Raw genomic sequence first — 23981 nt, 5'->3', positions numbered from 1 at the left:
CTTCTCATTGCTCTTCTGTTCTTGTTCTCGACCACCACACTGATGTCTTTCGCCATCATATTTAGCGAAGATATTGCTATAACATTGCCAACATTATCCCAAAAACAGAGTGGTGAGTCACCAAATTCAACTCACCCAAACTCAACCTCAATATGGGATTTTAGTGGATATTTTTAATTGCCTAATTTTGGAAAATTTACAAATCCATCTCAAACTAGAGAATTTTAGAATTATCTATACGAGTCTCTTCTCGTTGCTCTTCTGTTCCTATTCTCGACCACCACACTGATGTCTTTCACCATCATATTTAGTGGATATAATGTTGTAAAATTGCCAACATTATCCCAAAAATAGAGTGGTGAGTCACCAAGTTCAACTCACCCAATCTCCACCTCAATCATTTGTAATTTCATAAGAGAATCCAATATCTCAATAGTTCAACTTATTTTGTTATGCGTCTTCTTGTTTCTTCCAATGACACCCAGTTCAACCTAGTTCCCCAAAACAAGTTCAAAATATATGCAATTTTTAATATTTATAAAAATTGATACAATTTTAATTAAGTTTCTCTTAATTAAAATGTACAATCTAGAAAATAAAGAATCATAGAAGAAGAAAAATAAGTACTCTATTTAAATTGATTATTTAAAAAGTTAGGAGAAAAAAAAAATTATAAAATGAATTGAATTCTATTACATTGTCCAAACAATATGAATTTTGAAGAAAAAATTAATTAATTACTTTATCCAAATAGTGAATTTTGAAAATAAAGAAATTCAAATGAGTCATTTGAATTCCATGAAATTTGAAATTTCCTTGAAATTTAAATTCTCTCATCTACACACACCCTTACATAGTTGGGATCTTTCCTCAATTTATTAGGTCTTCCAATCCTTCTCATACTCTTGTGGCGGAAGCATTTTTGCAACTCCTCAATTTCGTTGTTAATTAAGTTTATTGTTATATTAATTAGTTATGATGAGATTACCAATTTAATTAACGAAAATGCTAAATCTCACAAAAAAAAAAAAACGTCTCGCGAATGAATGATTTTGTATAGAAAATAAAAGATCAATGCTATTAATCTTCCTAAGATCCACCAATATATAGTTAGCAACTCCTTATTGGTTATTTTTTAATCAGTGATTTCGCTGCTGTGTTTTTTTATCTTTAATTAATCAATTTGTTAAATGTTAGTTACTTCTTATATGAATTTCAACATAATTATTAACTAAAATAAAGGAAAATAAAAATCATGTATATATTAAACCAAAAAAAAGAATGAATCCCTTATAATATATAAATGATTTTGATATTAAAATTAAAGAAAAAAAATGGTGAATTCTTCCTCTTCGTATAGTTCACAATAAACATAGCTTTTACATCTTATAATTAAAATTGAGTACGATTAGGGTTTAGGTTCGATATCGAAGGGTTTTAGGGAAGAAGAATGGGGAAAGATGGATATCTATGGGACGATTCAGCTCTCATCAACGCCTTCGACAATGCTCTCTCTACTTACAAGGTTCATTCTCTATATTCTTTCCATTAATTTTTTTTATCCAACCATTAATTTCGTTCTTTTTTATACAGAAAATGCACTCCCCCTCCAAAAACAATGACACCTCTATTCAAGAATCAGAGCAAGTAATCCAAGAAAACTACTCAAACGCTGAAATTGCAAATACCACAAGGTAGAATAAAACGACGTCGTTTTTTGTTTTTATTCATAATTTTTTGAAACCTAATTCGCTTTATAATAGGGATGTTGAAGAGAAAAGTAATGTTCACGCTACCGATTCAATTGAAACTAGTTATGTTTCAAATTTGGAAGAAAATTACCAACCTTGTTTAGATTCTAAAAATGGGCAAGGTTTTGATGATTATAATCAGTTGATTGCTCAGTACTATGAACTTGAAGAGAAAAGGTTGAAGATTTTGGATCAAATTAATCAATATGGTGATTTGAATCACCAATATGCAGCTACTGCATCGAATTCCGGTGTACAGTATTCTAATGCTCAAGATTATTCGATGTATACGCCCCAAGTTGAAGTTTCTGATCCGAATGTTGTATGTTCTTGTTGTCCGTGTTTTAGTCAATGTGCTTTGGATGCGTGTGCATCGGTTCCTGGATGTTCTGTCGGTGGACCGTGTGCTGGTAAACCTTGTAATGATTATACTGCGGAAAAGGGTAGTAAAATGTTGATTCCTTGTGAAGATGGTAAAATTCACGAAATGGCAATGGGAGCAGTAGAGAGGGCACTTTCTACCATAAGAACAACAATTTCTGGAGATTTTGATGTAAATGAAGGTAAGAGTTTCTACCTAAATGGAAACACGTGTATGAATATCTAAGTTGCTGTTATGTTAATTGATATCAGTTGATGGTATATTGAATTTACATGCTTTTTTTGATTTAATTTATTGCTACTCTTTTTTATCATAAATGTGTTTTTTTACTCAATATTGATGCTCTAAGTTGTTTTGTTGCATCAAGGATAAAATCATTTTAAGAAAGCACCATATTTTTTTTCTTTAAATTAAAGGCCAAATTTATGGTTATATGGACACCTCTATCTGAGTCCAAAGCTGGAATCTTTGCTTGCATTAAAAGCTACTTTTTGTCGTTCTGGAACTAAAATCCATGTCAAACATACCTGGCATCATTTGTGTCTTTTGGTATTCCATGCATAATGTACTAGTATATGCATATTCTCTGATTTGTGCGTTATATATTGCTTTTTACTTACCACTGTTAGTTTATTATGTAATTTGATGAATTAAGACATGATTTTTAATTCTGATATATCCATGAAAGTAATTATCATTTCGTGTTTGTAGAAGCTTGCTATCAGCTGTACCAAATGTTTGTTGGATCTTAAATGTTTAAAATGCTGTACAATTATGCCTTTCTTAGGTTCGGGTCCCTTGGTTAATGAAACTGTAACAGGCACATCCACGCACCTTTTTGTGTTTCAGTGGTTTTACACAATGGCTTTACTAAGTACAAAGATATTCTTGGGTGCATATGATACACTCCTAATTGTTATATGTGTTTACTCCATGCAATTCAGAGAAAGAGAAAAAGAATTACGAACAAGTTAGTGACTCAGGAACGGATCTTAATGCTGTTCTGACTGCTTGGTATTCAGCTGGCTTCTTTACTGGGAAGTAAGTTTTTGTTGATGTGTTATTTGTGATATAATTCAACTAATTTTTTTTACAAGAGAATATTTGTAGCATACTAGCATGTTAGTATATACTACTATATAGCAGGTAATTGATAAGTTTCTTATTTATTTTTTAACAAAATATATATACGAATCTAGATTGTTGAGGTATTAATTAACTTGAGCTTTGGTTGCCTAAACGCTTTAGTCTTTAACCTCTGTTTTAGTCAAAATCAAATGTAATCTTCACTTTCAAACATAAATGTTTGACAAGATAGCCAGTTGACATATTGCACTGTCAAATCTAATTAATTTGTATGCCTCTTTCTTTTATGTTTGTAGGGTCATTGCTGAATATGACCCCACCCATTTTTATAAAATGGAGTGAAAAAGATGCCTGAGTTTTATTTGCACTATGCACACTTAATGCTTTTGATTGAAGCACATTTGAGTGGAGCTAATGATGGAGTGTTGTTGCTGTATTAGATCTTTTTTGTGTTTGTCAAAAAAGATCTTCATCGTGTGACACTTTAAAAGTGTAGTAGTTATTTTTAATGTTGTCAAATAGTGGTGCTATAAAACTATAGTGTAACAAAATTCTCAACAAATCACTAATGCTCTGTAATATGCTATTTAGTATTTGCTATTGCACTAAAGTCTAAATTTGAACAAACTCCTATTCTTTGTATCCGTGATTGACAACACTGGTTACTTCTTCAAAAGCTCTTGGGTTTTACAATTTTTGAGCTTTTTGTGTCTTCTGAAACAATCTCTACCCATATCCTCTACTCTGTATAATGATTGAAGCTTATGGTGGTAACAGGTATCTTGTTGAACAATCTATTGAAAATAGAAGACAGAAATAAACTCCTTGATGCTAGATCTTCAAGTGGATGCAAAAGGGTTCCCGACCATATATTTGAAAGAGTTAGTTAATTGATCTACATACTTACATCTTCGCAAAATCGAGAGAATGACAGTATTCTGGTATAACTGGCTAATTACAAATTTTGGTGTCTTGGTACAAATCTGTAACATGGTCTTACTGGACAATTTTAGGGAATATTTTTGCTATCCGCTGTGGACATGAATTTGTTACCCAACTTTGGTGTTGAATGCATAAATCATTTGGTAGATTTCTTTGTACTTTCATTTTCATAATTGGCATTAGTGATGGTCATGAAGTGAATCACTAAATTGGTCCCTCAAATTATAAAGGTCAATCATAAAATTTGTTATATCCTCAAAATTCCTAGATGTTAGTCATTCTCCTTCTTCTGTCAACTTCTAGAGTAATGCTGTGGTTGGTTTCACGTCTACACTTTCATCCTGGGGTTCCCAAAAGGTACTATGGAGGTGAAAACCTTAAGCTACAAATGGTAGCTTCTGAATGAACGCACGTTCAAATCGCACGTTGCTGAGTTTCAAAAGCGAACGCTAAATGAGGTAGCACGTTAGTTGCCTCTAAAGCACTCCACACAGAGACATACGTAAATCACTCTGCCGTTGCCCGAAAACATTTTATGGACTAAATAATCTATGCAGACCAATTTGCTTCTAAGTTCAAACTTTTAAGTACTAGTTTGAACAATTTGAAGTATGATTCTAAAATATTTAATAGAGTATAAAGTAATTCTATTAGACAATTAAACATCAATTCTATTGTATGTTTTAAAAATCATAAAATGTTATCCATATTAAATTATAAATTTACCATATATATCTAATCAACAAGTTTATAAATTATTCTTGTAAGACCTTTAATTTTTATGTTGTTTTTATTTATTTAAAAGAGCCTTATTTTTTAAGCTCGCTTATCTTTCACCAACTTATATTAGAGAATTAAGAACACCCATCTACTCTTGTATAGACAACATGCAGTAGCCAGCAGGGAAAGTCGAAAAATGCTTACAGTATACATTGAATTCACAGATTGAATAATTGGCCTCTAAACAAGTAAAAAGTGGATAAGATGGTTGCATAACTTAACACAGGCATAGTCTAATCATAAACAAAAAAATTAACAGTTCTATGACAGAAAAAAGATATACACCTCGGTTATATAGTTTGACATATAATATATTTTTTAATATAATTTCCCCTCCCACTTACTGTTCCCCTAAGAAGAGGAGGATCTCCAAACACTGCATTATTAAAGCATAGATTCAACAAAGAAAAAAACAAACTCATTTTTTCACTCCCTTTGTAATATTTGCAATTATAGATTTTGGCCTCTACTTTATCTAGCTTGACACCAAACAAACATGTATGTGGATCATATCATAGCCTTATTTTCTCAGCAGCTTCCTTGATCTGGTCAATTGTAAAAACACCAAAGAAGTCATCATCTGTGACACCATTGATAACCGCCAATGCAACATCATCAACACTAACAGGTGGAGCCAAAAGTAGATCAGAAGCTGGAAGTGAGCTTAAAGGTTTTGTGAAATTCTCTATTGCTTTTAGAAATTTTTCAGCTGGCTCCCCTACCAAATCCAAAGGAATCTCAAAACCATCCACTCTCCTTTTCCCATATATGAAAGCTGGTTTTAAGACAATACCTGAAGATAGGATTTTTAAGTGAATTGTCAAGAATGCAACTCAATAAAATATAACAAGATATATGTTTGTTTAATTAAGTGCTTATTGCATTAACACTTATCATATAAAAGCTTATGTATAAATTAATTCTATAACGAAAGATAAAATAAAATCAAATTGTTTTCTTATAAGTCATAAGCTTTTCAGAATAGCTTATTGAGATAAATTGAAAACAACTTATGGACATGTCAAAAGTTGCTTCCATAAGCTCTCCTAAATATTTCACAAGTACTTATGCCAGTACGTAAGCTCAAAAAAGTCAATCCAAACAGGTCCTTTGTCATCTTCCACAAATCCTACTAGTCTAAAAATAATCATTTCAACAACTTGACTCCTTTTGCACATCAGGGTATTTGGAGTTTAGATTACTTGAGTTTAGAACCTCAGGTCCTTGTTTACAAAACTCGAATACCGATTTAGTTTCAAGATCATGAAAAGCATAGAATAGTAACCTGAATTAGGGTATTTGGATAGAACCTCAGATTCTGCTTTCCTCTTTCCTGTGAAGTACCCCGATGAAAGTAAAAACGATGGCAAGTTATAGTCATGAACTGAGATCAGTATGAATTTGGGAATTCCTGCAAAGGGAAAAGAAGACCAGTGTAAAAATCAAATAGAACATCTGGTTATTAAACTCCGATTCCATAAATAAATTTAAAGCATTGTTTTAAAGAAATATCCCAAACAGAATGTACTTCATACAAAGCCATAAGCATCAAACCATGTTCTGTCTATATATACAAAGCAACCGACTGAAATGTGATGAAACATAATCAAACGTGCAAGCGAAATTTAATTGTAAATTAATGCTCAATGAGATGGCTCACCATATTCCTTTGCAGCATTCACAGCCACAACATTAGCTTCACCATTAATCTTTATCATTTGTTCCTCGCTACCAAAACCTCCTAGGGTCGAGACTACTGCAGTAGCTCCAAGCAGTACTTCGTCCCAGTTTACATAAAAAACATCTCCTGCACATTAGACATAAAACTTAAAAAATACTCTCCAGAAAAAGATTGGAATCGAGATCACATAAAAGATAGCTTAGATGCCACAAGAGCTGTAAGTGTCTTATACTCACTCCGTAACAAAGTATAAGCAAAAAAGTGCATGTATCTGGAATAGCTATTAATTAAAATTTTCCTTAAAGCTTGAATGGGACTTTCAGTTAAGGTCTTTTGACACCAACTTTACTTTTTTGTTGGCTCTTTCCCATCTAACATTTAGTTCCACACAAAGTTCTATGTTTCTTATACACGACATACAGTTTTTCTAATACCCAAACGATCTTAGGTGAGATCTCGAGTTTGACAGCCATGCTTATAGCTATCAGTTAAAATTTTCCTTAACGCTTGAATGGTGCGTTTTGTATGATGGACCTAAAACATTCCTCTTTTTCATCCACCTTACTTGGATCTATCGTTAACATATATTTCTATCTCATTGCCATTTTGTATGATGGACCTAAGGTCATTAAAACATGAGACTTGTGATATTGCATGTTCACCAATTTCGTCTCTAAGCCAGAATTTGTGCGTCTCTTACTAAATTTTCATTCCATATACCTTCTTTTATCGCTAATTAAGCAAAAGGAAAGTGTTTCTATTTCCCTTGACTAATCGCCAGAAAGAAAGAAAAGATCATGTATCTATTTAGTGTTAGGTTTTTAGGTTAAAGTTAACATGCCTGGAATCCAAGTAACCTGATCTACCCATGAACCTGAGTAAGTTGGACGTCCTGACCTGTAAAAACAAAATCTCTGTCAAATACACAACTAAAAGAAGTGTCAAAGAGACAAATGTAGCCAATTAGTTCGACGTTTTTCAGAAACCTGTTTAGGCTTATGACTTCTATCCCCTTGGATACTGCTGCCTTGCATATGGCAGAACCAACAAAGCCATTGCCTCCCAATACTACAATCTACAAAGACACACATTTAAGCAAATAATATTTTTGCAAAAAACACTAAAAAATTAATAATATAAAAAATTATCAAAACCAATGAGAAGTGTGCACATACCCTTTCACTTTTAACATCAGCCACAACATCTATAGTCGACAATTTAGAATCACCACTAACACCTGCTTCTGCATAACTGCAGCTAACCGCAAATCTGCAGGAAAATATACACAAGTGATTAAGAGACATATCACACAACATAGATAATGAAATTCAGTCTTTGATCACAAGACAGTCAAGACCCACATTGCAAAGGGAAAGTAAAACTTACGAGTAACTACTAACTATAACTAATGCAGATTTACTTGACATACACAAAAATTGGCCATGCGCCAATCGTAACTCACCATTATGACACTTTGTTATATTGGTTCCTCAAATAACTCCACAAACATCTATCATCTATGTGGTGAGACATAATTAGATACATGTGCAAAATTTTACTAATTAAACTCTATCTGTGGATACATGGATAATCTCACATTACGTGAAAATCGAGGCTAAGAGTAGTTTATAAACACTCACAGTCTTCAAACCATCGAGAAGCCTTTTCACAAAGGACAAGACCGCGATGACTCACATTCAAAACGAACAATACCCATAAAATGTGGTGATGCAGACTTGAGGTCTCACATTCAACACAAAGAATTTGAACAACATAGATAATCACAATGGAAACATTCAATTTAAATATAATAATCCTTAGCTTAAACATTAATCAGAATTTAATAAAAAAAAAAACAGCTTAAACATTTTCAATGACCAAGTCCAAAAATGAAAAATAATAATATTGCAACAACCCATTACTCACTAAGACTCATATTGATGATTGTAACCATAATCTATCTAAAACTAATTTCATGGTCACACGTTCCAAACATTAGCTAATAGCAGAAAACATGGAGAAAGAAAGAAAATTAAGGAAATATAAAATAAAATAAAATAAAATAAAATAGAAATAGAAATCGAAACCCAAAATAGAGAAATGAAAAAAGTTGTGAGGTTTTGAGAGAGGGGATTGAATTACCAACCGGTGATTTTTGAAATGCAAAGTGGGTGGAGTCTGAATGAAGGGTCGTTTCAGAGAGAAAGCCGTGGGAATGGAACGAGGAGAAACGACAGGAAGAGATAAAAACGACGTCATTTTGTTCAGCACTTGAAGATGCAATAAACAGAGAATTTGGAGAAGTTGAAGAAGAAGAAGAAAAAACAGTGACAGTTTGAAACATACACCACGCGAATTCTCGCTTATTTTATTTTAATTTTTTTAAGGAATTTATTTTAATAAAACCACTCAAATTTAGTTTATTTATTTATTTATATACTAACTAAAATTTAGTTTTCTTTTTATATATTAACTAAAATTTAGTTTTTTCTCTTCTTACGTTTTCTTTATTATTTATATTTATATTTCAAATTACACCATTTACCGACACAAAATATTCTAATTTATAGAAAAAATACTGTGAAAAGTTATTAGAAGTAGTTTTCCAAAAAATATTATATGTTATAGCTTCATAATTAAGTGTTACTCTCCAGTCTTTAATCTCTTGATTTTTTAATAATTTTTATCTTAATTTATTAATTAAAATAAAATTTAAATATATAAAAGAAAAAAAATTATATTGATTTTTTAAAAAATAAAAATTTTAGGCCAAACTAACATTCAAATGACTAAAAATCAGAGATAAAAGTTATAAGGTAACTTATGTTGGTAGGCAAAGAGATTAATTATAATGTAAAATAAAAGACCGTGTTTGGATAGTAAAATAAAAGACTTGAACTGAATCTATGATGTATTTATTCTGTAGACTAAAAAATTACTAGAGAGGACTTTTGAATTAAGCTGAAAATACAAGGTGAAGTTGGAGGTAGAAGGAAGAGAATAATGGCTAGGTCTTCTACCTCAACAAGCAAGGATGCACAAGACCTTTTCCGCGCTCTATGGTCTGCATATTCCGCCACCCCTACAAATCTCAAAATCATTGATCTCTATGTTCTCTTCGCCATCTTCACCGCACTTCTTCAGGTACATTCTTCTTCTAGATCTCTTCTTTTCACCCTAATTCATTTCGATTTCAATTATGCCATTCCAACCACATGTTCTTCGGAAACTCAATTCTATACGAATCGATTTTACCCGTTTCAAACAAACCTAGAATCATCAACAATCAATCAAATAACCGAAAGGACAGCAATACCATTGATTTTAATTACATAATTAACTTGTTAATCTATACTATGATATATTATGTAAAAGATCTAAAGATTAGGTTCATTTTCTTTGACAATTAGGTTCATTTTTCCCCATCTAGGCTGAAAACAACAATCAACTACAAAAAGATTTATATGGAATCTGTTTTCTTCCTAGCAACAATAACAACGAACAAAATATGGACTATGCTGATGATTGGAATAAATTTAAGCAGAAATTTGCACTTTGTAACTTTCATTAAATCAAGTTCTAAGCCTCAAAAAAATAAGCAAAACAAGAATCAAAATCACTCCTAACCACGGAAGGAAACAAATTCGTAATGATAACCGGCAGACATTGTAATAAGACTGCTCATGCTTTATCATCTGAAATATGAATGTTACCTTGCTTTACTGGACACACTTTCAGTTTCTAGTTTAAGTGAATGATCACTTTTAACAGTTTAAAATAAATGAACATTAGAAATGATTTTTTGGTGAAGGTTTGAGGTTGGTTACTACTCACTTGGTTAATGTTAAGTGTTAACACTTAACATTAGTTGTTGTTGTTGAAACTTACATTCTTTTTTTATGAACAGGTAGTTTACATGGCGCTGGTTGGAACATTTCCATTTAACTCTTTCCTTTCTGGAGTACTCTCTTGCGTCGGGACTGCGGTTCTGGCTGGTAAGTGTTAATGGTCTGCGATTTGCAAGCTAGCATGTTATGAACATTTATATGCCAACATACTACTAAGATTTCTTTGCCTTCACACGTATGAAAATGAGGCCTTCAAATCTACTAGATATATGTGCATAAATTTAGTTCTTGTCTTCCTTATCTTTGTTATCATCTTTTATTTTGAATCAGTTTGTCTTCGGATCCAAGTCAACAAAGAGAACAAGGAATTCAAGGTAAACATTATTTTCTTGTGTGTTTTGATTTTTGCCTTGATGTATACGAGTCAAATTGAAACCAGAAAAAGCACATAATATCTTTAGACTTTAGGTTTGTTTTCTTTTTATTCGCCGTTGTATATTTCTACAACCTTGTAAAGTTATGTAGTTTCACACATAGATTAGATCCCTGCATCTTTAACTTGACAAAACAAAGAATGAAGGAATATAAATGAAGAAATGACGTGTTGTCTGCGTACTATTTTCTTCTCTTGATGTATTCTTACATATATTTGACCCTTCATCCTGCTGCAGGATCTCGCGCCCGAGCGTGCTTTTGCTGATTTTGTTCTCTGCAATTTGGTGCTCCATTTGGTGATCATGAACTTCCTTGGTTAAATTGGTTTTGTGTGGCTTTTGTTTGTTTCCAAGAGAACCCTCGGATGATAAAAATCATTAGTATTATATAGTTCAGACAGTATTTAAAGAGAGTTACTGTAGTTTCATGTTGAACATAAAGATGCTAGATATTTTGCTATATTTTAAACTATCTTTCTAGTGATATGAATTACAGAAGTTGTTCACATGATATCTAAGCCGGAGTATTTTCCAAAAACTCCGAAAAACAAACTGGTATCTTTACATGTTGAAAACACTTTTTGATTTCATTTTTTTAAAATGTTATTTTAACTCTCTAATAAAGAGACAAGAGATTTTTGAAATGAACGTTTTTTATGGAGCGAAAATGAAATATTAGTTGTAAGTGATGCATTTTTAGAAATAATGAAAAAAATTCTTTTGACATTTTCTTGGTTTCTGAAAATATATAGTCAATTATTCATTTCAAGACTTTCATATCTCTTTGTTAGCAAACAAAATTAACAAATTTTTTTAATAAAAAGTTCTCACAAAGTAAACAGACTTTAAGGTGTCAGTCTACTCTTTTGTTATCAATTTTTCTGATGTGAATAAAAGGATCTAATATGGGGCTGACAAAGTTCTGTCGGCTGTAGCATATGCCATGAGAAAACCGTGTGTGATGACTCTCAGTGTGTGAAAACAAAAATACAACATGTGGGTATATTTCCTCGTGGTTCATGTGAAATTCTGAAGGAGGATTTATGATATACTTCATGTCTTTATTGACCAACAAAAATTGAGGAACTCAAACAACTTATAATTGCTCAATAAAAAGTTGAAAAATATAGAAAATAAACTCAGGATATAAACCAATATCCAAACTTTATGGTTTATTTGCATTTAACTTTATGCTTAGGTTGTTGAATTTACCTATGTGAGATGCATGTCTTTGCTATATAATGTGTAGGCTTATATTAGAATTAGAACACTATGAAGATCGACACAAATAGTAGAAGAGGTTGGTCTTTCATGTACTTCACTTACTTTTGGCCTTGTTTTCTTTTGACAAAAGAAATGGTAAATTTTCTGGTTAGTTATTTTTCATTTTCTAAAAACAATATTATATCAGATTGAACATTACCCCTAAAACTCGCAACTCTTTTACCGTACATTTCAACCATCAAGTCATCTTTGTAACTATTTTTCTAGTAGAAACTTTAAATGTATACATATGATAGGATAAATACATAATAGAATATAAAACATGAATGAATAAAAATAAAATACGATATTAATACGATTGATATTATTATATTTTGTGTTTCATTAACCCATGATAATAAATATGTTAATATTATTTTATCAAGTCATATATTTGATATAAATTTCATCATGATATTATATAATATATTATATTTAAAGAATAAAATTATCATTTTAAATAATTATATATTTTTTCTTCTTTGAATTAATCTATAATACTTATAATTATTATAAATGAATAAAAAATACTAAAAAAATTAAATAATTAAAACAAATTTATATTTAAGAAAATCTACGACACTAATTAAACAATTTCAATTTTTTAAAACATCACGAGTAACTAAAAGAATTCTATTTTATTTGTTGGATAAAGAAAATAAATATATTATATATATTATATATTAATAGAAAAACAACCTTGGTAAGAAAATTATATTTATTTTAAAATTTTAATTAATATTAATATTTTTAATAATTTATTAGATTATATAAAATAATAAAGTTACACTTGTGATAAAATCATGCATATTTTTTAAAATTAATTATTAATATATTATTTTTATATAGAATATCAATTTCTATTATTTTTTTTATCAAATTATAATTTTTATTCTTTAAATTATATTTAATGAAATAGTCATTGCTACGGTGGAATTTACTGTATCTTTTAAGAAAAAAAAAACTAAGTAATTCAGTTTATATTAAGACAAACCTTTTAATTAGAGAAATTATTTATTAATGTAATACTTAAATTGAATACGTTAAATAGTTGTATCTTATGATATGTTTTATCCCATCTATATATTAGACAGATATAATATAAGTACATAAGAATGGCAATATTGGCAGTATACTAATTTAGTCTATGTTTATCATCATTTGCTAGGTTTTTAGAAAGTGATTATAAAGAAAAGGCTATACACTATATTTGTTTGAGCATCATATCCCATACAAAAGCGATTTGTGTATTACACACACATTAAGGCAATTGAAAACAAAACAAACCAAAATTACCAAAAAAATATTAAAGACAAAAACGATTAAATGAATAATGAAATGCCATATAGGAATAGTATAAAAAATGGGAACGAATATTATCCGTTCAAACAAAACCTCCATTAAATAAACTCCGCGTGTCAAAACACCACAATCTCTGAAACGATTGGTTCGAAGAGTGGCAAAGTGGGCCCCACCGTTTTCACACACACACACACACAGAGACTCATTCTTCACGGTAACGGCGAATTCTATCCCTTTCTTTCTTTCTTTCTCCGTTCGTTGGATGTTTTGAAGAAGATGACCGATTCTTTCGCTAAGTATGCGTCACACATTAACGCTTCTAATTGTTACCGCCACAAAAAGAAAACTATGTTTATCTTTTCAACACCGTCTTCTTCTCCTTCAACCGCATTTTTCTCACCACCTAGGGCTTCAAATTCTAAACCTCTTCTTTCCATTTCTTCTTCCAACTTTTATCTTCGATCCTCAACTTCTTCTGTCTGTTCTTCAACTTCTCTTACTTTCAAGATTCCAAGAAAACCTAAAGAAAGTTACCTCGTTTCTGCTAATATGACCTCTTCTGTTTCTAACCGCACTTTCCTCAATGCTCAAAATGAACAAGGTCATTCATTACTCTTACTTTCTTTTTTTATTTTAATTCTAAAGTTTCTTCGGTTTCTGCCTTTTTTTAATTTTAAAATATCATGATTATGATGTTTAGTTGCTTTCTTTATGAGACTGTTTTTTTTCTGTGTGTCCTTTTTACAAATTCTACAAAGTACTCATGAAATAGTCTTTGATTCATTTTTAAATAGAAGTAATCATTAATAATTTGAGAAAATAGAAGTAATTGATTGTTACTATTATATGTTGGTGTATGAAGGACGTGATTTCAATTTGAAGTAGGGTGCTACTTAGTTTACAATATTATTTTTTGTAGTGGGTAGAGTTATTGTTTTTTAAGTCTATTTCTGTTGACCTTGATTTTGTGTTGGATAATAAAATTAAATTCGTTTTAAGTTTGTTTCTGCGGTTTTTTTTTTTGTTTTTTTTTTTTGTTTGACCATAGTTAAGAAAAATTTGGACTAGGGGGCCATTTTGTTTTTTGTTTTTATATACATAACAATTTTGTTTGTGTTTTAAACTTTTAATTATCTAAATCTAAATACCGAAGATTGATTAATATTGTTTTTTGTCATATTTATTTGGTTGCTTGCAGATGTTCTTTCTGGTATAAAGAAGGAAGTAGAAGCAGGGACTCTTCCTCCTGCAGTTGCTGCAGGGATGGAAGAAGTGTACCTTAACTATAAAAGTGCAGTAAGTTTACAATCTTGTGTCTTTTCTTATAATTGTAAGCTTTTTCAATTAATGAAGTAATCAGTTAAATATGTTTTTTCTATGACTAAATATTTCAGGTTATTAAAAGTGGAGATCCAAAAGCAGATGAGACTGTATTGTCAAATATGACTGCTTTATTAGATCGTATATTTTTGGATGTGAAGGTAAGTTGATTTCTAGAACGTGCTTTGCTAATCGTTTCCATGCACAGAGTCTTTGATTTTTGAAATTTTCATAGCATCTTGCATCAATGTAAATTTAATCTTGCTTATGTTTCATGTTATGAATTACCATGCTAAAAACATTGGACTGATTTTTAACAGGAGCCTTTTGTCTTTGAACCACACCATAAAGCAAAGAGAGAGCCTTTTGACTACTACATGTTTGGACAAAATTATATACGCCCCTTAGTTGATTTCAAGTGAGTTACACACAATAGTTTCTCCTCTTTCTTCTTTATGACATTGATCAGTTTAGTTTACTTATTTGACTTTGCCGTTGATCGAGTACAGATGCGATTATTTAAATTTCATGCATGGACATCACTCATTATAAGTAGATTTTTTACTACAATAAACTAATATACATGGAACTTGTGAATGAAGTTTTTTCTTAGAGAAAATACAAGAGATGCGTGCATGATTGTCCATAACCCATAGGTTTATGTTTTGGGGGGAAGTTAACAGGCAATTTGCATGTAGTGGCCTTAGTGGAACTTGGACATCTTTTCATGTTTAACGTGTGCTGTTGAAGTAACGGTTTTATTGGGAATGGATGTCAATGTAATATTGATTTTGATGATTCTGATGTTTCTTCCTGTGTTACACAAATGCTATGTACCTGTGAAAATGCTGTATCCTGTATGAATCCTGGGGATTCAACCTCCCTACCTCCCAGAGTTGATCGAGCAATTTGATCGTTCTGGCTCATTTGCTTGGTAGTTAGTGAAGTCCCATCATGCATCAGATTGTGACTGTAAGACAACTCACATCTAGGGTTAAGGAGGAGATTTCTTTAGAAATAGAGCAATAGTTGGAGCAATTGTATGCATGTAAATGCAAGTTAACAGTCTTACTGGTAAAGTTTCCTGGTGAAGCATGCAGGCTGAATGCTCATTGGTTTGTGCAGTCTTGGAGACACACTTACTCTGGTTGCCACCATCTTTCTACAAATCACATGTAATACCTTGTCACTCGGATAGTAAATTTTGGTATTTATGTGGATATGGTAGGAGCTATTACGGAGAAGTGCTCTAATTACTTACACAGATGTAAATGGAGAGTAAAATAATAAATGGGAGAAGGTAGATGCTACCCTGCCCCAAAGTCTTAAGCCTCACAGATTTTTCTTTCGCAGATCCATACTCCTGTATTGTCCAACTCCCTACACAAGATTACCACCTCTTCTCCATTATCCTACGGCTATGTGTCTATTAAGTTAGAATCTTCCGTTTCCCCTTTTGACATACTTGTCCAACACGTTTTCATTCCCGCTCCTTCCTTCCATGCCTTTCTTCTTTCTCCACTAAACATGGATTGGATACCCATCCGGCCCTGCAATGGGGTGCCTATTAGTATTTAATTACATTTTGTGCTTAGTTGGAAGTTACTCACGGTTTACCATAAGATATAAATGATAACATAAGACCCAAAAAATCTATTACTTCATTGGAGATATGCCTTTGCGGATTTTGGCTACATCTTACCAGGCTTCATCTCAGTTATCTATGTGCTCTCACAGGAGATCTGTTATGAATTTATGATGTATACAAACAAGATGACACTTGTTCATCTTTTGCTCCCCAGTTCTGGTTTTATCTGTAGTTAACTTGATCCTTCTTAGTTATGTATGTATAAAAGGCACATCACTTTTTTTTTCCTCACATGCTTAATTTAAAGATTTGGATCTATGCCTGTTACTTCATAAGTAGGCTTTGTATCACGCTTCAAGAATTATAATGCTGGCATCCCGCAATCTGTATACCTATTCTAATTTATGCCAATTCCATCTGACTGCACCTCATATCTATTTTTAAATTTTGTATTTTTTCTGCAGACATTCTTATGTTGGCAACATGCCCCTTTTCATGGAAATGGAAGAACAACTTAAGCAGGTGCAAATTTCTAATATGCTTACTTTTGCATTGTAGGATTATTCATTTGCTTACTGTAAAAGATTGATAGAACCTTTTTCCCCAGAAGGGGCGAAGGGAATAATAAAATGTCAAATGCTCCTCCCTTGGCATAAATGGAGTATATGTATGTGATGTGTAAAAGTTAGTCTTCTTAAAGTGGTGGGCATTATGCAAAATAACCATGTTATTTACTTTAAAATGCTACCATGCAAATTATGGCACTCATTTTTTTATTACAAATCAATCTTAAATCTAGATTATGGTTTATTGATCCAAATCATGTAACTCTTTTGATTGTTTTGAATATTCCATTGGCTTTATATCAGTTTCATTATGAATGTATGAAAATGAACTGAACTTCATTGCGACTCTGTCTTACTATTATACTACAAAACCAAATTTAGCAGTGTAAGGTTCTTCCAGTCCCTTTGTCAATGTTAGATACAGAGTTGATGTTGCTGTTGCTGTTGTTATATATCTAATATTCCCCATTAAGTACTACTTATTGCTTCTATATCAATGAGAACACTGAAAGAATATTCAATACCTTTCGTGAAATGTTGACCTTGATTTTGATTTATGGGTTCTTGTGTATATTTACCCTATGTTAACATTTTCGTAGATGTAGGAGAAATGTTGAATGGTTGAAAAAATTACTGCAGGGACACAATATTATCTTGATGTCAAACCACCAAAGTGAAGCAGATCCAGCTATTATTGCATTGCTGCTTGAAGTGCGACTTCCAACTATTGTTGAAAACATGGTAAAATTTGCATGTGTATTGTCTGACTATTTTAAAGTACAGTTTCTGCACTGCACATTTTTTAATGAAGAACTAATTGAATTCTGCCTTTTGTTCTACAGATTTATGTAGCAGGAGATAGAGTTATAACTGATCCTCTATGCAAGCCCTTTAGCATTGGCAGGTTCATTTATTCTTCTGTTTATCACATTTGAAATTTATGCTGACATATTTCCTAGTTTAATCGAGGATGACTTCAAAACTCTTTAATTACATTTTTCATTTTTATAGGAATCTGATCTGTGTTTATTCGAAAAAGCACATGCTTGATGATCCAGAACTTATAGACATGAAAAGAAAAGCAAATACACGAAGTCTGAAGGAAATGGCCACACTTTTAAGGTATATATATACATACTGATTTATTACTAGATGACTGCTTTTCTTTATTGATTCCAATTTAGACCAAAATGCATCAGTTCGAGTGCATGCTTTTTAGAAATCTGTAAACAGATATGTTAGAATCCAAATCTTTAAAGGGAAGAACATGTAATAGCAGTTGGTATGTTCTTTTGGATAACATATTTTGTATATAATAGTTGTTGATTGATCAGACATCCACTATATTGAAGCTCCAATGTTTAAATATTGTTGAAGTTGTGGGATCTTAGAGAAAAGGAGGAGAGAAAATAATAAGGGTTTGAATATTATTGATAATAGCTTAATGCTTATTTTATTACAAAAGACTCAATACTAATCTATATTTATAGAGAAACATAGACTCAATCCTAAATCAGGAATAAATCATAATAATAATGAGAGATATTCTAAGAGATCTCTATGATTATAAATTGATCCTAAGAAATAACTCAAGATACTCTAATATAATTATAAAAGATCTTATAAGATATTTTCTAATATTCTGACAAATATTAATGCTGTTTTTTGTTACAGGAGTGGATCACAAATAATTTGGATTGCCCCAAGCGGCGGTAGGGATCGACCAGTTTCCGACTCCGGGGAATGGGCACCGGTATGTTTACTTTTAAAAGTAAAAATGTAAACGTGCATCGTTTTTTTTTGTAGACAAATGTAAGTAAGTTAGATCATGTTAGTTTTCGGGATTGAACTTGGGACCTCCTGCTTAAAACCCCTCTCACGTCCCTTAGTTCACCAACAGAGCTAACACCGCGGGACTCGGGTTATTCAAAACTTGCCCCTTCTTAGATGGACCGATGCCGAAACATAATATCATTGACTGGGTTAATGCTTTCAGAAGGGTACTATAGCTATCCAGCTCATGTTATTATGTTTATTTCCTATATTATTTTATATGCTTATAGAAAGGTATATGGAAGTTTGTTAGAAGCTCACAGGATAGTTCATTATGGGTGGGCCAGGATGGTGTCTAGTAATGAAGTTCATATTTGGCTCAAATATGGAGTTCTTTTCTGTTGCACCATTTTGTTATTTAGTTAGTTTTGCGTTGAAATCCAAGTAGATATTTTATCACCTTGTGATTTGGTTGTCATGAAAAACGATTACTGATAATGATTTCCGTTCTTATTGGGTTATCTGTATTCTCTCCTGGTTGTACTCTAAATCTATTGCTATGTCCAATATATTAATCCGATGTTATAGTTTGTGAATCTGGTCTATTATGTGTTATCAGTGCAAATTATTGTTCAACAATACTCTTAAGTACAAATGATGAACATTAAGACTTGCTTCATATGTCATATGGTTAATTATCCTATATGCATAACATCCTCGGTGTAATAAGCCGATCATGTGATATTTCCATACTGATTACGATATTTCCATGCTAATATGAGGCATTCAGGCACCCTTTGATCCTTCTTCAGTAGATAATATGCGAAGGCTTGTCGAACATTCAGGTCCACCAGGTCATATCTATCCTTTGGCAATATTGTGCCATGACATAATGCCCCCTCCACTAAAGGTATGCTTTTCTTTCCTTTGAGAGTTGGCCCGATATTTATTCTCTTATTTTTGTTGAGAATGTATAATTTCACAGGTTGAAAAAGAAATTGGGGAGAAAAGAGTTATATCCTTTCATGGGGCTGGCATATCAGTTGCTCCAGAAATAAGCTTTTCCAACGTCACTGCTGCTTGTGAAAATCCTGAAAAGGTAACTTTGACTTGACTTACTTAGATCATTAAATGTATTGTTGCCATTTTGTTATCATTGAAGTGAGAACATGTGACTGCTTAAGAATGCTATGTAACTTGACACTACTTATAAAACACCAATAAGCCTAGATAGTGTCATTTTGTTTCTGTTGTTGATGCTGCGCACATAATTCTCTGTAAGCTTTTAGGCCTATAAAGAGTGGCCCTTCCCTGTGTGCCTTTTGAATGACACACTTGGATACTCCATAGAACAGTACCTCATGTGAACCTATGAACCCTCTTCCGAAACTGAGTATTAATATTTGCAGGTTACAAAAATTGAGTAAAATTTCTTAGGTAATGAGTACCACCTGTGTAGCTAAATGATCTATGTAAATTGTAAATTAGTCCAATATTCAGTATCCTTGGGTCTTATGCTCACATTTACTACTTTTTTGACCTTAGGCGTTCTGATCTTAAAAAATAGACAGTTTCATACATGATTTCATTATCCGTTCAATTCTTTGACTTCCTTAATTTGATTATTGCAATATGGATTCTATGGAGTAGGCTAAGGATGCTTATACAAAAGCCTTGTACGATTCTGTGACTGAGCAATATGATGTGCTGAAGTCTGCCATACACGGCAAAAAAGGATTAGAAGCGTCAACTCCTGTTGTTTCTTTGTCGAAGCCACGGAAGTTGTTCAGATCTGAATCTTTTTTATTTCAACTTGTCATTGACTCTACATTAATTTTTTTTTTCTTCTGATAAGTCACCTATTGTCATTTTGTTATCCTTGAATTGAGAAGACGTGACTGCTTAAGAATACTACATAACTTGACACTACTAATAAAACACTAATAAGTACAGATAGTTTCATTTTGTTTTTGTTGTTGACGCTGCACACATAAATTCCATGTAATCTTTTAGGCCCATAAAGAGGGTTCCTTCCCTGTGTGTGTCTTGAATGACAAACTAGATACTCCACAAAAAGAACAGTACCTCATGTGAACCTATGAACCCTCTACCGAAACTTAGTATTAATATATTTGTAAACATTTGCAGGTTACCGAAATTGAGTAATAGTTCTTGTAATTTAATGAGTACCACTTCTGTAGCTAAATGATCTATGTAAATTGTAAATTAACCCAGTATTCAGTATCCTTAAGTATCTTTGCTCAATTTTACTAATGGTAGTGCTTTCATATGAAATGGCGTTCTGAACTTAAAAAATAGACAGTGTGCTTCCATACATTATTTCATTATCTGTTAGATTCTTTGGCTTCTTTAATTTGATTATTGAAATATGGATTCTGTATGGAGCAGGCTAAAGACGGATACTCAAAAGCCTTGTATGATTCTGTGAGTGGGCAATATGATGTGCTGAAGTCTGCCATACACGGCAAAAAAGGATTAGAAGCATCAACTCCTGTAGTTTCTTTGTCGCAGCCATGGAAGTAGTTCAGATTTGAATATTTTTTATTACACCGTCTCTCTGATTATCAGGTACTATTCTTACTTTAGATGTAGAAAAATGCAATCCTTCTACCACACATCTTGTAGCTTAGTTTAGAATTGGAAAAGTTTCTCATTGTTAGGGCAAAAAATTCTTTTAGATGCCTATGGATAATTATTAGATAGGCTGCTTTTATCTTCATTGAATTACAATTTATTGTTGCTTTTAATATCAATCTTCATTTTTAGCATTGTGTAGGGTTATTTGATTGAATTTTTCATGGCTGAAGTCTCAAACTGCATTTTTTTTGTTTTTAGATGCACAAGTTACAATACGTCACTTCAGAGATGGCTGCCCATACCTACATCCAATGATTAGCTTGATAGAAGTTCCCTGTCAAATATAGTTTCTTTTTCATTTTTCTGTTTGCGCTTAAATTTACCAGGAATCTGTTTCAGAAGGTTCAAAATTAGCTGTTACTGTACAGGTCCCTCTTAGTTTCTTGTCACATCCAGTCCATTGACTGATAAGAGACCAAATATATTTTTTACCTAATTCTTTTTTGTATCAGGATTTTTTTGGCTAGCTAAATAGATAATAGCTAATTTGTAATTGAGTCAAATTTGTTCCATTATAGATGTATAATTGTTAATATTAGAATATTTTCATAACTAAATTATTCAAACGTGCCACAGAATAAGTAGGTCAAATTGCAATTAGAAGATGATTCGCTTTGTCAGAATAAATAAAAGTGCTACATTTGCTATGATGCTTCAAGTTTATGTTTATTTTCAAAGGTTTGACCCTAGCCTGAAAAACTATTGAAAATATTGTAATAAGATCTATAAATAAATCATAAATTTACTCTAGATTAGGTTTATAGACTAAGTATTTATGTAGATTAATAATCTGTACTCTTTCAATAGGTTTAATAAGTATACAAGTATATGATTTTAGTATAATTCCAATATTAAATCAACCCAGCAACTAGAACAGGTTACTATGTACGTTTAGAAGATTTTGTAGGAGATCTATAATTTTGTAAAATTGAAAGGTAATCTAAAATTTGATTTCTCCTGCTATTTTGTTTTTTGAGAAGATTTCTTTAGCTAAATCTTAATTTATGTTTTGTTAACAAATAAGAGCTTCGAGGGATGAGCTATTTCCATTGTTAACTATGTGGAACTGTGTATTCTTAGAACAATTATTCATAATAAAAATGTCCAAATGATAACAAAATACTAAACCTGCGCGGAACTAAGGTGACCTTGAATGTGTTACTTGTAAACAGTTCCTATTTAATGCACATGCTTTTAAGTCTACAACAATGCTCATTAATGAAGCTACTTGTCAACAGAATCAGAATCACCAAAATACTAATGTACGACTATCCAAGGACACTGGTCCTATATTGCCACTACAATACGAACATTTGCTGTTCTCTGCCATTATTGCACTTGAAGGACCTACTTTGTGATCTTATGGGGGATATGTGAAGGGTTTCCTTTGTGATCTTATGGGGGATATGTGAAGGGTTTTCTTACTATAGATTCGGGATTTTTAAGTTATCTTATAAAATTTGATGTATGTTTTTTATAAAATTAGCATGAAGAATATATTGTTCCAACATTTGATAAAATTTCAAATGATCAAATACTTTCAATTGCATTAATCGATGTTGAAAATAAAACAAATGACTAAAAGTGCAAATATAATGTAACTTACAGTACCATATGTATATTTTTTTAAATGACATAACTTTTATAGTGTGAAATAATCGTAGTATGAATAAATATAATGTTTTGGTTGAGATTTTTCAGGTGATTGATTTTGAATAACATCAAACTCATACTTAAACTAATAAATGTCGAATTTAATTGATTTGAAATCGATCATGAGAGAAACCATACTAATATAATTGGTTGTGATTGAATCAATGAATTCAATATAATTGGTTGTGATTGAATCAATGAATTCAATGGATGTTTGTTTGGGTTCTTCCACCTCTAACAATTACTTAATTAGCCTTTTAACTTTTAAGCATGACTTTAAATGTTCTTTCAATTTTATTTTATAAACATGATAACCCTTAAGTGTAATCCAGTGTATATAAGTTTAGACAACGAAGATGTTTCGTAAAGGAGATTTGCGTTCTATTCTTACTAATAACATTCTTTTTAATTAATAATATGATAACTCTTCAATGTTCAACTATGTGAGAAAAAAGAAAAGTTAAATTAAAAATTTGTACATATGGATTTGGTGTAATTATGGATACTTTTAAATTTTTGAAGTTGGGTTATTGACCCATAATTTCTAGTGTCAGCCAAGTTGTACGAGAAGATATAATTTATTTGAAAAAGTACTTTTAAATAATACAAAATATGAGTTTTTTCTAGATATGTTCATCCATAATCATTTATGAGAGTTTCTCCTCGAATTATAATATTTGTAAGTAAAAAGTTATGATTAAAAGTTAAAACATCTGAGTTATATAACCTTAATCCTTCCTCACAAGTCACAATTCCTAAGACAATGTTGCTAAGAGAGGTGGTGTAGTGTAAGGCAGTTGCTGATCTCTTTCTATTTTGATATATATTTCACCTACTCTATTGCCTTACCCATATATATTTTTTACACAACTTAGCATATATAAATATTAAACTCTTTTTCTTTATTTGTCATTTTTATTAAAATTTCCATCTCATTTCTACTTCACCTTTCCT

The 23981-nt window shown here is 31.6% G+C and overlaps 4 protein-coding genes across 6 annotated transcripts; 3 read left to right on the top strand and 1 right to left on the bottom strand.

The window, feature by feature from the left end:
• The first annotated feature begins 1314 nt into the window (after positions 1–1314).
• On the top strand, positions 1315–4307 carry LOC101514100 (uncharacterized). 2 transcript variants are annotated; one of them, XM_004512428.2, is made up of 5 exons: positions 1318–1525; positions 1594–1694; positions 1764–2314; positions 3078–3174; positions 3997–4307. In XM_004512428.2, exons 1-5 carry the CDS (start codon positions 1451–1453, stop codon positions 4037–4039), a joined length of 867 nt encoding a protein of 288 aa, XP_004512485.1. In that variant the 5' UTR covers positions 1318–1450; the 3' UTR covers positions 4040–4307. The 2 variants fall into 2 exon arrangements, with proteins under 2 accessions (XP_073220352.1, XP_004512485.1); XM_073364251.1 differs by lacking the exon at positions 3997–4307 and having other exon boundaries at positions 1315–1525; positions 2983–3117.
• Positions 4308–5154: 847 nt separating this feature from the next.
• On the bottom strand, positions 5155–8983 carry LOC101513758 (uncharacterized protein At1g32220, chloroplastic). Its single transcript, XM_004512426.4, has 7 exons — positions 8769–8983; positions 7798–7891; positions 7609–7697; positions 7464–7519; positions 6602–6748; positions 6227–6352; positions 5155–5734 (listed from the first exon to the last, which is right to left on the bottom strand). The coding sequence occupies exons 1-7, from the start codon at positions 8879–8881 to the stop codon at positions 5454–5456; spliced, it is 906 nt and encodes a 301-aa protein (XP_004512483.1). The 5' UTR covers positions 8882–8983; the 3' UTR covers positions 5155–5453.
• A 555-nt stretch (positions 8984–9538) lies between these two features.
• On the top strand, positions 9539–11410 carry LOC101513449 (dolichyl-diphosphooligosaccharide--protein glycosyltransferase subunit DAD1). Its single transcript, XM_004512425.4, has 4 exons — positions 9539–9766; positions 10530–10617; positions 10801–10844; positions 11142–11410. Exons 1-4 carry the CDS (start codon positions 9626–9628, stop codon positions 11223–11225), a joined length of 357 nt encoding a protein of 118 aa, XP_004512482.1. The 5' UTR covers positions 9539–9625; the 3' UTR covers positions 11226–11410.
• Positions 11411–13612: 2202 nt separating this feature from the next.
• On the top strand, positions 13613–21931 carry LOC101512150 (glycerol-3-phosphate acyltransferase, chloroplastic). Of its 2 annotated transcripts, XM_012719176.2 has the most exons (14): positions 13613–14070; positions 14668–14765; positions 14864–14950; positions 15110–15207; positions 16842–16899; positions 17583–17684; positions 17786–17847; positions 17955–18065; positions 18618–18696; positions 19507–19626; positions 19702–19815; positions 20367–20497; positions 21126–21305; positions 21573–21931. In XM_012719176.2, the coding sequence occupies exons 1-13, from the start codon at positions 13746–13748 to the stop codon at positions 21163–21165; spliced, it is 1425 nt and encodes a 474-aa protein (XP_012574630.1). In that variant the 5' UTR covers positions 13613–13745; the 3' UTR covers positions 21166–21305; positions 21573–21931. The 2 variants fall into 2 exon arrangements, with proteins under 2 accessions (XP_012574630.1, XP_027193236.1); XM_027337435.2 differs by lacking the exon at positions 20367–20497 and having other exon boundaries at positions 13622–14070.
• The last annotated feature ends 2050 nt before the right edge of the window (positions 21932–23981 follow it).

The sequence above is a fragment of the Cicer arietinum genome, chromosome 8 (genome assembly GCF_000331145.2).
Source record: "Cicer arietinum cultivar CDC Frontier isolate Library 1 chromosome 8, Cicar.CDCFrontier_v2.0, whole genome shotgun sequence".
NCBI classification, from domain to species: Eukaryota; Viridiplantae; Streptophyta; class Magnoliopsida; order Fabales; family Fabaceae; genus Cicer; species Cicer arietinum.
This window is presented reverse-complemented; position numbering and strand designations above follow the sequence as displayed.

What these genes read in the sequence shown, in the direction of transcription:
- LOC101514100 (XM_004512428.2), top strand. Translation starts at nt 1,451, where the DNA reads ATGGGGAAAGATGGATATCTATGGGACGATTCAGCTCTCATCAACGCC. An exon ending in AGATTTTGATGTAAATGAAG is followed by an intron (nt 2,315 to 3,077) that starts GTAAGAGTTTCT and finishes CATGCAATTCAG; the next exon opens with AGAAAGAGAAAAAGAATTAC. An exon ending in GCTGGCTTCTTTACTGGGAA is followed by an intron (nt 3,175 to 3,996) that starts GTAAGTTTTTGT and finishes TGGTGGTAACAG; the next exon opens with GTATCTTGTTGAACAATCTA.
- LOC101513758 (XM_004512426.4), bottom strand. Translation starts at nt 8,881, where the DNA reads ATGACGTCGTTTTTATCTCTTCCTGTCGTTTCTCCTCGTTCCATTCCC. An exon ending in TTGCATTTCAAAAATCACCG is followed by an intron (nt 7,892 to 8,768) that starts GTTGGTAATTCA and finishes ATTTTCCTGCAG; the next exon opens with ATTTGCGGTTAGCTGCAGTT. An exon ending in GAAGTCATAAGCCTAAACAG is followed by an intron (nt 7,520 to 7,608) that starts GTTTCTGAAAAA and finishes TTGTTTTTACAG; the next exon opens with GTCAGGACGTCCAACTTACT.
- LOC101513449 (XM_004512425.4), top strand. Translation starts at nt 9,626, where the DNA reads ATGGCTAGGTCTTCTACCTCAACAAGCAAGGATGCACAAGACCTTTTC. An exon ending in CGGGACTGCGGTTCTGGCTG is followed by an intron (nt 10,618 to 10,800) that starts GTAAGTGTTAAT and finishes ATTTTGAATCAG; the next exon opens with TTTGTCTTCGGATCCAAGTC. An exon ending in AAGAGAACAAGGAATTCAAG is followed by an intron (nt 10,845 to 11,141) that starts GTAAACATTATT and finishes ATCCTGCTGCAG; the next exon opens with GATCTCGCGCCCGAGCGTGC.
- LOC101512150 (XM_012719176.2), top strand. Translation starts at nt 13,746, where the DNA reads ATGACCGATTCTTTCGCTAAGTATGCGTCACACATTAACGCTTCTAAT. An exon ending in ACCTTAACTATAAAAGTGCA is followed by an intron (nt 14,766 to 14,863) that starts GTAAGTTTACAA and finishes TAAATATTTCAG; the next exon opens with GTTATTAAAAGTGGAGATCC. An exon ending in GAAATGGCCACACTTTTAAG is followed by an intron (nt 18,066 to 18,617) that starts GTATATATATAC and finishes TTTTTGTTACAG; the next exon opens with GAGTGGATCACAAATAATTT.